The sequence below is a fragment of the Hibiscus syriacus genome, unplaced genomic scaffold (assembly GCF_006381635.1).
Source record: "Hibiscus syriacus cultivar Baekdansim isolate YM2019G1 unplaced genomic scaffold, ASM638163v2 tig00117056_pilon, whole genome shotgun sequence".
Lineage (NCBI taxonomy): Eukaryota > Viridiplantae > Streptophyta > Magnoliopsida > Malvales > Malvaceae > Hibiscus > Hibiscus syriacus.
In genome coordinates this window covers 7044209-7059785 of record NW_024063539.1, presented here as the reverse complement: position 1 = coordinate 7059785, position 15577 = coordinate 7044209, and the positions used below count along the sequence as shown (strand labels likewise).

General features: G+C 34.7%; 2 protein-coding genes across 3 annotated transcripts; one reads left to right on the top strand and one right to left on the bottom strand.

Annotated features, from left to right (window-relative positions):
- The first annotated feature begins 959 nt into the window (after window positions 1–959).
- On the top strand, window positions 960–5060 carry LOC120197915 (probable WRKY transcription factor 20). Of its 2 annotated transcripts, XM_039199311.1 has the most exons (7): window positions 960–1118; window positions 1248–1545; window positions 2620–2778; window positions 2896–3430; window positions 3521–3653; window positions 3746–3901; window positions 4295–5060. In XM_039199311.1, exons 2-7 carry the CDS (start codon window positions 1327–1329, stop codon window positions 4743–4745), a joined length of 1653 nt encoding a protein of 550 aa, XP_039055242.1. In that variant the 5' UTR covers window positions 960–1118; window positions 1248–1326; the 3' UTR covers window positions 4746–5060. The 2 variants fall into 2 exon arrangements, with proteins under 2 accessions (XP_039055242.1, XP_039055243.1); XM_039199312.1 differs by having other exon boundaries at window positions 960–1545.
- A 188-nt stretch (window positions 5061–5248) lies between these two features.
- LOC120198305 (scarecrow-like protein 21) lies at window positions 5249–8079 on the bottom strand. Its single transcript, XM_039199643.1, has 2 exons — window positions 7995–8079; window positions 5249–7067 (listed from the first exon to the last, which is right to left on the bottom strand). Exon 2 carries the CDS (start codon window positions 7038–7040, stop codon window positions 5391–5393), a length of 1650 nt encoding a protein of 549 aa, XP_039055574.1. The 5' UTR covers window positions 7041–7067; window positions 7995–8079; the 3' UTR covers window positions 5249–5390.
- Window positions 8080–15577: the final 7498 nt, after the last annotated feature.

The window sequence follows — 15577 nt, the reverse complement described above, 5'->3', positions numbered from 1 at the left end:
TTTACTCAAATCTCTTTGTCTGGTTTCAAGCTAAAAACCATTAATGCTCAAATTCCATAACTTCTTTCTTCCAGAAATAAAGTTTGTCAGTACTCATAATGCTCTTTTTAAACCTTTTTATGCATAATATGTCAGTAAATTCCTGCTTTGTTCCCATAATAATATCATCATCTGTCCTTTATAATGTTTATAGCAATGGCTTATTTATTGCATGCATACAAGGAATTTAGGTTAATTGATTGAAGGTAAAGAAGAAATGTGTCTTGACATGGATTTTCAATTTTTTGACTTTGGGTTATAATTGAAAAGTTGTCTTATCTTTGCTTGTGAATGATCTTGTGAGCTTAATTCAGGTAATTTTAACTTTTTTTAAACAACCTATTAAGAGACTTAATGGTTAAAGGCAATATTATTATCTCTTAATATTTTGAGTTTAAATAGTTGTACTTGTAGAGTGTGCGTGTGTTCTCAATAATTAAGTAAAATTTTGAACATATACTACATCATAATTATCTTAGACTATTCAAAAAAAAATCTTAAATGTGAGACAAATCTCTTTCAAATTTAAACTTAAGAGATAGATCTTAATTAAGACATAGGGCATTTATCTAAAAATTTTGAAAAAATATTTTCAACTCTTTAAAATGTAATTAGAACCTATATTTTAAAATATTCTCATTAACTATATTATTTTTTATAATTTAATTATACTTTTAGAATTTTTAATTTAACCTCAAAATTAGTTTTCCGAGATCCACCATTCTTGAAACATCAAATTCCTTCCCTATATTTACTGTGCATATATGAAAGAGTATTTGTGAAGTAAAGGTTTTACCTGTTAATAAATAAAAACAAAAATAGAAATGGAGAAAGCAAATAATGGTATGATCTTTGTAGATAACACCAATGATTGCTATGACAGAATGGGTCACCTTTTGAAATTTTAACCACCTTTCAAAACCATTGTTGAAAGCTTAACAATAAAATTTAAATTCAAGAAAAAGAAAAAAATATATATTGGTAAGGCAAGGAATGACAGAAGCCCCAGACTCAGATCCAGTGTAACAAGTCAAACACTGTCAATCTCCTCTGATAGCCTTCTCCAACACACTAAAACAGTACAACTCACTCAAAGAAGTTTCATTTTTTTTAGTATTTAAGAGTTTGTAGACAATCCAAACAAACTAAACAAAAGGGCAAATTTTAACTTAATTTACTAATGTAACCCTCCCTTCTTTTTCTTACAGGACATAAAAGATCAACTCCAGTCTGACTCTCTTCACTGTCTTGTCTTTTTTGTTTTGTTTTCCTTTGGTATATTGTAAAATGGAGCAATTAGCTGCTTCTTCTTCTTCTTACTCTTCGGCTGTTGATGCGGGTACAACTCAGCACGATCCATCGGCTCCGGGTGGTTCAGGTGGAGCTCGGTACAAGCTAGTGGCTCCAGCTAAGCTACCGATCTCAAGGTCGGCTTGTATTACGATCCCTCCTGGGCTTAGTCCTTCTTCTTTCTTGGAGTCTCCTGTTCTCCTTTCAGATGTTAAGGTTAGAGCTGCTTTTTGATTTTTGTTTCTGGGGTTGTATTGGTTTATGGTTATGTTTGTTTCCCGAGAAAATAGAGGAAAGTAAAAAAAGTTGGTTACTTTTTGAAAATTCACTGGTCAAATTGATTTCTTTCTTTTGTTGGGAAGAACCCATGATTTTTTAGTTGATTGAGGAATTCAGCAGTGTGAGATTCGAAGTTTATTTATTTATTCATTTATTGACAGTAGCTTTCAGTGGAGAATTTTTCTTTGGTTTGGGAATGATGTGATTGGAACTAATTTTCAGCTAAAGATGTGCTTAAGAGGGAAAAATAATGCGTTTACTATATTTGTTTGCTTTCATTTTTGGGTTCTTTAAATGCTTGATTTTATATATGAAGTGGTTCATGATGTTGGAGGCCTTAAAGCTAAAAGAAAAGATTCTGATGCTTCACCATTGCAATTATTAGATAAATTGTGAAAATACAGCTCCGTACCCATTGATTTCTATATTGTGGAAAGAATTAAGGTTTCTCCATTTCTTAATGTGTTGTTGTTAGTATAAGATATCTAGGTTGAACCTTCTTTTGATTGTAGAATTGTGGCTTCTTTATATACATATTAGAGACTTTTTCCATTTTGTGGAATAGATGCTGGGATTGAGGTGGACTGGAGTGGATCCATGGATTGATGCTTCATAAAGGGTTACCGTTTGATTTTATATCGGAAGATAGAGGTTTGTTTGATGTGTTTTGCATAGAGACAGTGGGAGAAAGGGTGGGAGAAATAGAAAGTTGGCGGGTCAAGGTTTAGAGAAGAGATTTAATGGAGGGTATGACATTAGAATTCGCGAAAGGGATACGAACTTGTTTTTCGAATTCGTAGGGTTTACTGGGAAAGTATATGAATGATATTGTTCTGGAACCTTGCCCCCATCCGTGCTTTCCCTTTGTTTATATTATGTTTGGCAATAAATAAACAGGATGAAATTTGTTTGTTTAATATTTTGATCACTGGCTGATTTGAGCTTTATATACTTAATTCACGCTGATAATAGCTGCGCCAAGTAACTTGTTTTTGCTTCTTGTTCTTCAAGGTGGAGCCTTCACCGACTACCGGTTCTCTCTTTAAGCCTCAAGCGGTACATGCCTCTGTTTCTTGTAATACATATTCAGTGACTGCTGCGTGTTCTAATGCTTTTGATGAAAGAGATTCAAGCTCCTTTGAGTTTAGACCCCATCCTCGATCGAACATGGTAATTTCCTGATAAATGTTGATCAAAATTTAGATATGATTTTCCCCTTACCACCCCCTCCATCGTTATGTGGTTTGTGGTGCTAATGTACAACTGTTTTTTCCCCTCTTATTCAAGGCTTATGCAGATTTAGATTGTCAGAGAAGTGATCAATCTCGGCAGATCCAAATTCAATACCAGCCTATATTGTTCAATTCATCTGCTTCAGTTAAGAGTGAGATGGTAGCCTCAGATGAATTGAGCCTTTCAGTAGCTGTTAATACTGCTACTTCCATGGTTAGTACTCCTGCTGAAGTTGACGGAGATGAATTAAACCAGTTAGGTAACCCGAACAGCGGGTTGCCGTCAGGGCAGTCTGATCATAGAGGATTTGGCCCTGTGTCATCGGATGATGGATACAACTGGAGGAAGTATGGACAGAAACATGTTAAAGGATGCGAATTTCCTCGCAGTTATTACAAATGTACACATCCTAATTGTGAAGTAAAAAAACTATTTGAGCGATCTCATGATGGACAGATTACTGAGATAATATACAAAGGTACACATGATCACCCTAAACCTCTGCCTGGCCGCCGATATTCTTCTGGTAATATCATTACCGGCCACGAACAAAGATCTGACAAGGTCTCATCGTTGAATGGTAGAGATGGTAAGGGGAAAAAAACTATACATTCAGTTCTATCTGTCGAGTGCCATTTTTTTTTACGTATGAGTTAATCTTTTCTTTTCTCCATTTTAGACAAGCCATCCTGTGGTTATGGCCAGATAGCTCATAGTATTGAGCCAAATAGTACTGCAGATCTATCTCCTGTCACAGCTAATGAAGATAATTTAGATGAGATTGAAGATGATGACCCGTTCTCGAAACGGAGGTATTGTTAATTTGTATTGGTCAATAGATGCTTTTATGCTTCTATTTTTTGGATTTGTCTGGTTGCTAATGCTACTAGCAAACTACGAGCAGGAAGATGGATGGTGGGATTGATATCACTCCTGTGGTGAAGCCAATCCGGGAACCACGTGTTGTTGTTCAGACCGTGAGTGAAGTTGATATATTGGATGATGGGTACCGATGGCGCAAATATGGGCAAAAAGTAGTACGAGGAAATCCTAATCCTAGGTATGTATCATTGAATCGATGATTATAGAGTTAGAATGTCATAAGTTACAATTCAGATCTTTTAAGAAGCTCATCTGTTTCGACATACAGCTTCTTAAAACACCATATTGGTTGCTTACCGGCATAAAACTCTGATTGAAGCATGTTAGCTTTCATGCCTTGTCATAAATTAGATATGATACTTGATTGCTTTAGGATCTTTTATTCAGTTTATCTTCGAGCATTATTTATTATTTTTGTTGTTTTGTGTATGGTTATGTTGCGTGCTGATTTCAAGGCTCATATTCGAGAGTCGTTTGCACATGACTGTTCTTGACCATAGCTTTTTGTTATTTTATTTTATTATGGTTTCTTACATTATATGATATGTTTTCTGCTTGCTTATTCATGTAGGAGTTATTATAAGTGCACGAATGCCTGTTGCCCGGTTAGAAAACACGTTGAGAGGGCGTCTCATGATCCAAAAGCTGTTATAACCACATACGAGGGAAAACACAATCACGATGTGCCTACTGCAAAGACCAGTAGTCATGATACAGCAGGACCATCAAGGATTAGATCAGAAGAAAATGGTGCCATTAGCCTTGATCTTGGTGTTGGCATTAATATCGGTCCGGAACATACTTCAAATGAGCATCAACGATTACATTCTGAACTGGCCCAATACCGCCCTCAGAATGGTTTCAACACGGTTCAACCTACTCCGCTGGCAACATACTATGGTGACATGAATCAGTATGGATCTCGAGAAAATTCGAGTGAAGGGCGAGGTGTTGGAATTGCACCCCTAAACCATTCTTATGCATTGCCACAGAGCATGGGAAGAATACTAACAGGTCCATAAATCTGTTAACAATGAAGGTGGCTGAATAAAAAATATGGACAACATTTCATCCCCCCCCCCCAATCTTTTTCACTGGTAAAAGAAAAGAATCGTCTTCTGAAAATCTGGAATTTTCCTACTATATACATATGTATATATGTATGTATTAGTTTACCATTTCAGCTTATCTTGTTATGTTGCCAATCACTATTTGTATTAAACCTGGGAGCTTGTACAAAAGTGGAACGGATACAATTTTATTTTTCACAGGAAAGTGTTTGTAAAACAAGTTCTTGTAATGGAATTTGTAAGAAATACAATATATATTTTCTATCATATCTTAAGAATGTGAGCGTTGTCGTAGTTTTTAACTGAAATGTGACGTTTTCAGGCCAATGGACCAACTAGCGTCATATCCATGCAAAAAGAACATATCTATAACTATGAAATGTTAACATTACAGAGTGGAAAACGCATAAACAAGACAAGTTGCAACAGTTAACCATTAGAAATTAATCACTAACATTTAATTCTAGAAACACCTTATTTACATTGCATCCCTGGAAATGACATGGTTACCAAATAAGCTTTAATCTTTTGTTTTTGTCATGTTTTCTTTTTCCAAATAAAGGTTGTATCAACACTGTCAAAACAGTTATCAATCGGTTAACATCTCCATGCACAGGATTCGACAATAGCTCGATTCATCCAGCCGAGATAAAGAACATCATCTCTCTCTTCAAGTGTATACTTGTCACAATAGCTTTGCAGCAGAGTTTTGATGGTATTGTTGACGAATGAGCTTAATGGAGAGGGTGTAAAGCCAGCCATAATAAACCTTGATCTCCATTTGCCTAGAAGTTCATGACGTTCCACTCTTTCAGGCCCTTCGCATGCTATAATGTTGACGATCTCCCGGGCCAGACAGTGCTGTTCAGTTTTGATCCGCTCCTTGTGTTCCCTTGGCAGGCTAACATCAATTGATTCAAAGATAGCCAGATAATGACCCATTGTCTCCATGAAACGGGGAAGGAACGGAGCGGTATTTGTATTTGCTTCTTGCTCAACAAGGGTCACGACCTTCGGGGACAAACTCTTCACCAACCTCAGCAGCCTGTCCCGATGGTTCTCCGTGCCCACACTTTCATCTGGCATGTGATGCAGCATCATGGCAAAATTTACAGCAATGGCTTCATCGGGTTGAATCCTGAGGTTTTCAAGTTGAACCTCAGTACCAGAAATAGCAGCTGCATGGAACTCAAAGGGTACCTTACACGACTCGGCAAGCTTGCGTAGTCGCTGCCCCACTATTTCAAGTCCTCCCCCTCTGGCAAAAGATGATGTAGGGTCATCAATGCCGGTTATACGGATGCTTGGTGGTCCTCCAGGCCGAGAGGCAAGGGCATGGATTAGGGTCAACCATTGGCTTCCTTGGGCAATCTGAAAATCAATTATATGGACTCGACTTTCTTCTTTCATGGCTTCAGCAATTGCCCCATTTGCCGACATATAGCCAAACTTGAAATACGGGCAGATTTCATAGAGGATGTGCATGTATGAAAGCAGTTCAACACTAGCAGGTTCTTTACATCTGAGGGCTTTGTAGATAGAACTTCCTGATGAAGCCAACCTTGCAACAAGACCTTCCACCATGTAGGCTCCTAGACGTTGTATTGGTTCACCCGAAACTGACACCATTTGGTGCAATTGCGTAATCAAACAGTCGGCCACATACATATCTTTATTTTCTATAGCTTTGGCACAAGCACAAAGCAGTTCTTTCAGGTCCCCTCTGGCGATCATTTCCATCATGTATTTCCACCTCTCTGCTTCGGTAGAGACTTCAGTGGCTCTGCCGGAAGCGGCAATTGAATGAAGGTCAAAATTATCTAAATCGGAGCCTAACATAGCAGTTTCCAATTGTCTTATCATGTGCCCCAAGGCATTTTCATTGTCTATTACACAAGAACCGCTTATTGGTGAACCACATGTATATTCTGGGGAATGATGAAGGTTTGATGGGTACGAGTAGTTCTGCTGCGAAACAGGACTGCCATCGGGTGAGAAACTGGCTGTCGAAGAAGAGTTCTGCATACCGGATGACGAATCAAGGGTGCAGTACTGATCTGGATTATGAACCGATTGTTGCACACCATTGCTGCCGTCATCAGAGCCAGATTGGTACTGATCTAAGCTTTGGTTGGGAGGCAAACAATAGGACTCCAACTCTTTGACCGGCTGATCGAAGTAAGTACCTGAAATTTTAGGTTTCTGAGACATTTGCATCGGTGCTGGGCATGGGATGAATAAACACATCAATGAGCTGAACCCGATGTATTCTGCATAGACAGTCACCAAAACTTTAGCTGTATTTATGATGGAGAAAAGAACAGGTACCGATCCGAAAAGGTAACACCAGCTTTTCATTTATATCAGCAGAAATCAAACAATAAAAATAATGCACAATAAAGCAAATGGGTTTAGGAACACAGGAGGTTTATCGAATCTTCTTAATCCACAAATGTGATGACCTTTATATGGTACATACTACATAGCATAAAACACAAAAGACCCTACATAGATCATACATGAAAAGCTTAACAAGGCGAACAAAGAGAGCAATTTCATGACGAAGGTTTCGCAGCCAACACCTAATTAAGTTCGCGAAAAAAGATTGTATGAATGAAACCAGAAAGTCATTTACCTGGGAAAAAAAGTTTATATAAGCAGTTTAATCATTGTAAAAAACGGAAATCATATCATAGATTTATGCAACCAAGCTTTTTCAGTAGAACACAGTAAAAAATTTGCAGAATCTGGTATCAGTTGCTAACATAGAAAGTTCTTTAAGGTTTGCTGAAATAAAAGGAAAACAACAACAACAACAAACATTCATCATATAGGATGAAGCTATGAAATTATTTTACATTTTCCTAAGAGATAGAGGGGATTTCAAGGATAACCTCAGAATCTGTAAGAGCAATGGTAAAATCTTTTATAGAACATAAGAAAACAGGGTTTAAAGATGAAAAGTTAGTTAATTTCAAACATGCATGAACATAAAGATTACACCTTTTACAACCGTAAGTATATCAGCAACACAAATTCATTTCAGACCAGAAATACATCAATTGAATCCTACAAAAGAAGCACAAAACACTAAAAAAAACTCTGAAATCAACCCCAAAATAAAAAATAAATCAAAGAATAACAAAGAATCTAGTAATTTTCAATAAAAAGAATCAATGAAATATTTCTTCCCATACTTTCTTTTGATTCCCCTTTCAACTTAAAAATTTTAGTAATCCGTTTGGGTTTCGAAGAACAAAAGATCTGAAAGGAGAATCTCAAACCAGGAAGTGTCAAGCGCAAATTTCCCAACCACCAAGGTGCCGATCTTCAACTTTATAACAGAACTTTGTTAACAAATGACATCCTTCATTGCAGAAATTACATAACTGACACTGATAAAATGACAGATTTACTTACCTAAGACATGAATCACATTTCATTACATCCAACCATCTTCCAGATTCAATTTCGTGTTCCCTTCCTTGCATACCACTAGAAGGACCAGAATACCCTCTCTCAACCAAATAAATCCTCCACCAGACGTATGTTGTTCTTATTATTAAATTTGATATTTTTTAGCCTTATCTCTTTGGTATTTGGGGGTAGTTAATCAACATTTGATTAAAGAAAAGCCTTTGAAAACCTCTTATTCCAGTCTATTGGAAGACGTCAGCTCAGAGTCTTCCAAGTATAATCAAATAATGTAACCCCAATGCCATAGTTGTTGCAAATGTCAAAGTCTTCTGTAAATTTCTTTTCAAGGTTATGGATATTATATATATACTACATATATCATGCACCATACTGTTAACAAAGACTAAATTTTAAACCTAACATCATCATATTCGATTACAGATTTTTGTGCCATTTCTTTGATCCACGTGGGGGTCTTTTTAATCAATAACTTACTTTAAATCATATCAAAAGTCTAGTTTAATGCACAAGTTGTTAAATGACGAGTAAGCATCCATCATCCATGCTTATAAGAAAGAAAACAAACATAAAAGTTAAAGCTTTTGCCAAAGTTTTAAACTTTCTTCTTCACTGGTTAAGTAGTTTTGAGATATGCAAGTACCATAGTCGGGAGTATAAGTTTGAAGGAAGATGAAAGCTTTTTAGCTGTAACGGGGGAGAAGGGTATTTTGGTCAGACTGATATTTAAAAAAGGAGACACCTTTTGAAAGTTGACTGATGAAAAAGAACAGAGAAAATGGATTATCTTATCCGAGTGTCAAAAGGATAGGTAAACTTAGCCTAATACTAGATTTGAGAGCATTACCCCTTCAAACATGCAAATGAAATTAAAAAGGACCCACACGGTTTAAGCCTCCATTGTAGCATACTTCAAGAAAAATGAAGTTTTAAAATATTCAATATATTTTCTTTTTTAATGTGAGGTCGAGAAAGTGTATAAACTATCTTTGACTACATAAAGGGGGGGGGGGGAATCTGAGAGTATGGGATAATTATTACATAAACCTACCAGCTCCACCTCTCCCTTTAAACTCATTTTCGAATCTTAGATCTGAACACAAACTGACGTACAAGAACTAACCCAAATGAAATATACATTAAAAAACTGGGAAGATGGTAAGATATACATGATACATCAAGTGTCCTACCTCGTATCTAATGTCTTGTAAGATACTTTTGCCGTGTTTAACAATATTCCAAATTAGAGGACACAACAGATTCGAAAACCTTTTGGAGACGTTCTTATGTTGAATAAAGCTAAATTTTATGACCGAGAAGTCGGAACCGAATTGTTAGACGTGAATTCGCTCAAATTATTTCGTCCATATTAGTCCAAGTTAATTACGTAATACTATATATGTTCTTCAGTGTGTCGGAAATTTTATCAGTTTCAAAGTGCCTCCTAGAGTCACGAGCTCTCTTACAAAAATAATTTAAATTCTGGCGCATGGTAGGACTTTGAACCTGTCTTAAAGCGTATAGAACTTATTTTGATTCCCGATAGACATCACGAGAAACAAAATAGAGTCGTGGCTGTCTTATTTCTCATTTGTTTGAAATAAATTACTTGTTTCTCACCAATTTGCATCCAATTAAGTTTTGCGTAACTACACTGATAGTCACTGAGTTTTAGGGTGCATTCATTTTGGTCACCAAACTTCTAAAACTTACATTACATTAATTAAACTTTTAATTCATTTTTATTACAGTCACTGTCCTTAGCTACCATTAAAATATTGATGCGGCGCGTTAAAAAATATTTAAAACTCCTAAGATACCTTCTATTTGATAGTCTTCGTCCCTTGTTTTGATATCGTTTATGTCATTGTTCTTTCGATCATCGTCCACAATCTTAACCACCAATAACAACAAACAATAAACAACAATAAAAACATGCAAAAAAAAAGAGAATGGGAAATAATCATATCAACTTCGACGAGTTTTGAATGAATAAAGTATTCATTGGTTAATCTCAGTTATGGGAAGATTTCGTTCTTTTAGAAGATAAACATAGTTCGATTTCAAGATGATTTGAGATTGACAATGGTGGATCAAAAAGTTCTAATTTTTAGTTCAACTAAAATTTGAGGAGATTAGAAGATTTTCTGATGAGCTTGTTCAAAAGGAAATAAAGAAAAGAATGAGAGTAGTTAACTTTTTGACCAAAAAACCATTAAATGGTGACCGAAACGATGACAAAATGAAGAGTGATAACTATAAAAAAACTTAGGATTTTTAAAGCGCCACATCAACTTTTTAATGGCAGCCAACGACAGTGAACATAATGAAAGCAAATTACAAGTTTAATGACTATAATACAAGTTATAAATCTTTGATGACCAAAGTAAAGCACCCTAAAAGTTCAATGACCATCATTGCCATTTACCCTTAAGTTTCTATTGAGAACAATTTATTCAATTTAACTCATCCAATTAATGAACACAATCATCAACCTCTTTATTAAATTATATTATTATGAGTACAAATCAAACGATCTTAATGATAGATATTTGTTGTTATATTTTAAGATTTTGAGTTCGAACACCGTATATACATACATATGAGTGTTTATTTTCAAATGATTAAAAGATTTTTGAACATATATTATCTTGAATTCATTTCAAATTTATTAAAAAAAAATTCTACTGATTGATTGACAGATTACCATGTCACATGTTAGGAAGTGGTCTAGCCCACAAAGTAAAACTACACCTTTATCCCTTTTAAAAATATAATATTATAGGTAAATATAAGGATAAAATTACACTTTAGACCTTAGACCTTAAAATTTTTAAGCTTCAAATTTGGCTCTAAATAAATCCATCGTATCCTTTTATCTTTGATTATGAAAAGGGAATTTTCAGTCAAAATCAATATATATTTTTATATGAAAATCCAATCAAAATCTATGCAGGCAAGTCATTTTCCTCATTTTATTGTTGAAATATCATCAAATCTCAAAAGAGAAATATACAGCAAATTGTCAAACCTTTCTGCATAGTCTACATCCGCAAGACAACATCAGAAAACATAACATCAATCCTTAAATTTCAAATGTCTATTTTTTTTTTAAAAAAAGACAACAAATTAACCATTAATTCAAAGGAAATCAATCATTTACAAGACTTTTTTTTTTTAAATCAGCGGCAATAAAAATAAAGATGATACTGTCCTGGTGTTTTTTTCTTCTCTAAAGTCAAGCATTTAGCTATATGGGAAAGTTGAATAATAAATGCTACCAAATAAATTATAAACCAATTTGTTCATTATGGTGATGGTGATTTTACATAAGGAATGACGTGTTTGAGAATAATATAAATTATATATGATTACAAATTTAAAAAACGGTAAAAAAGAAATAATACAAGATTGATATGAAATAAACCATATACAAAAAATAAGATTTAGTGTGATTCGATCTTATATACTTTTATATATAAGAAAAATAAGAATTCAATACAGATGTAAAAATCACAAAGAATGTAAATACATAAGAAAATTTAGTGTCCCAAAAATTGATATGTGACAAATCATACCACCACGTCATGAAACATGGTGTCCTTTGAGGTGCCTTACCTGATTTTGTGTTTTCGTCTCATTTTCTAATCCGATCACTTCCAAATGCTCTCAAACACTATAAAATTCTTTAGTTTTTTAACAATTTTACATATGGGAGAGGGAAGGGAAATTTTTACTCCTGGTAAATATTGAACCCACAATTGAAGGTAAGGTGTCAACTGAAGCTCACTATAAAACTCTTAAATAGTTTAAAGATCGAGGAAAAATACGAGACATAACTATTAACTACTAAATTACTAAACTAACCTAAATTAATGTAAATATTAACAGAAAAATAAAAATGCATGATGAGAAAAAATATGCTAAAATACTAACACATGACATTTACTTAAGAACAATGCAAATAAATAAATAAATAAATTATACTTAATAATATTATAATTTATGTTAGAATATAAGGATACTATTTTTCTTGCCACAACAAAATTTATCTGCTTACTTCACTTCACACTTTTCTTATCTCGGTAAACTTTTTATATCTGTTCATACCATTTGACACTGCATATTTTCATTGTTTATATCATTAGACTTAGATACATAGAATTAGTTAGTGATACCTATTCCTAGCTGTAACAATCTTTTAAAAGCCATTCAATCTCTGTGGAGACAATTCTCACTCACTACTATGTTACTTGCATCAATTGTGTATACTTGCACATATTTGCAGGCCACAACACACACATTTACACGTGATTAAGTTTTGGCGTCGTTGTTGGGGATTGGCAATTGGTGTTTTTAAAAGTTTAGTTATAGCATTATCTTGTTTCTTTATTATTTCTTTATGGATTTATTCACTATTTTTGTTTACACTTTTCAGGTGTTATGCTGTTGCATTACTTGTAAAAGTCCAAAGGAATAATTATCTCATTTTGAACATGAGATCGAAAAAATTTTCTGTCAAAGAAGATGTGTTCAAGGAGCTCAAAGAACTATATATAAAGTTCAAAATGAAGTGGAGGAACCTGAAGAATTAAATGTCGCGGCAAATAAAAATGCAAAGAATGCTGCAAGACCACGAACTATTAGAGATCACTTAGCTCCCACGTTTGAAGACCTAAAACTGCTATTATAGCTCCTAAAATTCAAACAGCCCACTTCGAGCTCAAATCGGTTATGTTTGACATGTTGGCCTTGATTGGAAAATTTGGTGGTATTCCTCATGAGGTTGCAAGATAACATGTTCGAGCATTTGTATGTGCAATGCTTAGAAAGGGTTTGCCTAAGAGTACTTCAGAATAAGAATCCGACCTATCATGTTTCATTTCAATGACATAGAAATCTGTATGAAAAAAATAATACATCGACCTTTACTAAGACATTTTCCATTACTCCCACTAGATAGATCATATATCAATCAACAAATTGTATGGTTATTCCTGTTTCCTTCAAAGGCTCGTTAGTAATCATTTTATAATTAGAAAATGACATAATGTTGATTGAAGCCCCTAAGTCACACATTGCACGTTTAATTTTAAAATTAACTATTTTACAAGGTATGGTAAAATACCTTGATACTTCACCTTTGGTGAGAGTTTTCGTTGAAAAATTGCAGAAACATGTTCTCCCAAATTTACCTTTTCGTGCCCCATTAATTTTCTCTTTGTAGTGCAAAGTTCTTTTAAAAATCGAGCATACCTTGGTACTTGTTGAATTACTTCAAGAAGAGGTATGTTAACTTGAACTTTTTGGAACACTTCTAAGATCTCCATTTTTTCAGCTCTTTTATCACGCTTTATCAACTTTGATGGAAATGGCGGTGGCGTGATTTCATGAGGAGAAGGAGAAGGATGTTCGTCATATGTATCTTGCATTTCTGGAGGTGGCATTTTTTCTTGTTCTTCCTGATGTGCGACTTTTTCTGCTGGAACTTCTAGTGAGATGACTGTTCCACTTCGGAGTGTGATGGCACTAACATTCTCTCTCGGATTTAATTCCGTTTGAGAATGTAATATTCCTTGTGATTCCAATTTTCCCATAGTTTGAGCTAGTCGACTCACTTGGTTATCCAACTCTTGAAGATGTGTCTCGGTTCGACTTTGGAATTTTTCCTGGGATACAACTAGTTTTTCTTGGGACGTAACCAACATTTCTTGTGAAATTTATATCTTTTCTATTATTTCCTTCAATGATGACTTTTGCGTTTGCTGTTGAGGAGGAGATCTTGGTTGATAAGCTGACCTTTGATTCGCTGCATAGATGAAGTTTGGGTGGTCTTTCCATCCCGGATTATAAGTATTGCTATATGAGTTGTATGGTCTTTGTTGAGGACCTGGAAAGTTTTCTACATCATTGATTTCTGCATTGACTCCTTGTATCATCGGACAGTAGTCTGTCGGATGATCTAGCTTATTACATATCCCGCATGCCCTTGTTACCCATATTTTCCTGCAATAAGTGAATTAACTACTTCAGTTAATTTATCCAACTTATTTTCAATGGAAAATGTACTTATCTCGTGAACCCGTCGGTTGGGTTCACTTGAAAACTGTTGAGGGTTGGCTGCCATGTTGACTAATACTCATCCATTGGCAGCATTTACCATTTTCATTTCCATTGGTAAAAGACCTTCATAAAAGTATTGAAGTAACGTTTTCTTACTTAATCCGAGTTGCGGACAACGTGCGCAAAGCTTTTTAAATCGTTCCCAATAATCATAAAGGCTTTCTTCGCTCTTTTGCTGAATGGAAAGAATGCTCCTTCATAACTCGCTTGCTTTAGCCGCTGAGAAGAACCTGTTAAGAAAAATTTGAATCATGTCAGCCATGAATTAACTGAATTTGGAGGTAAATAAAATAACCAATATTTAGCCAAGTCGGCTAAAAAGAAAAGGGAAACCCTCAATTTAATTTGATCTTTGGTAACTCCCTGTGGTTTCATGCTAATGCAAACCACGTGGAACTCCAACAAGTGTTTGTGCGGATCTTCAGTGGGAAGGTCGTGGAAAGTGGGAAGAAGATGAATAAATCTTGTATTTAATTGAAATGGAGTCTCGCCATTAGGAAAATTGATGCATAATGGAGTCTGAGTGACAGGAGCTGCGGCTAGCTCTAGGATCGTTTGTTTTTCTTCTGCCATTGGGATTTGATCTTCGTTATATGCGTCTGTTTCAGAGTTTGTCTCCTAATTTGATTCTATTTCTGAACTCTGCTCTTGTTCTTCTTACATTTTTCCTTTTTCTCGAAACGTTTGTGCATGGATTGTTCGTGCTTCGATCTCCGTGTCAAGATCTACTAATTCACTCGGGTTTCTCATGGTCATAAATAAAAAAATAAAGAAAAATAAATCAGTATTTGTCGTTAGTTCCCGACAACGGCGCCAATTTGATAACTGTCATTTTGCTAACAAAATAATTCTGACTTCTTAATAAGTAAAAAGTGAGAGTAGTATATAGAAACAGGGTCGATCCACAAGGACTCTGGTGTTTCTGATTTAGTGGACTTTTGATTTAGAAGAAGATAGAATTTCAGATAAAGATAAAAAACTAATAATAAAATAATAAAATAAATAACTAAATATAAATTGTTTTAAATGGAAGATAAGGATAAAATAATAAAATAATAAATAATAATTATAAGATAATGATAAAGATAAGAAGGGAGAGTTTTTAAATATAATTAAATAAACAAATAAATAAAATAAATTGAGATAAGAAAGACTTATGGTAAGAATAGCCTCAGATTTCAGCTTTGCCTCAAATTCCTCGGATCATCGAAATAGATCTTTACTTC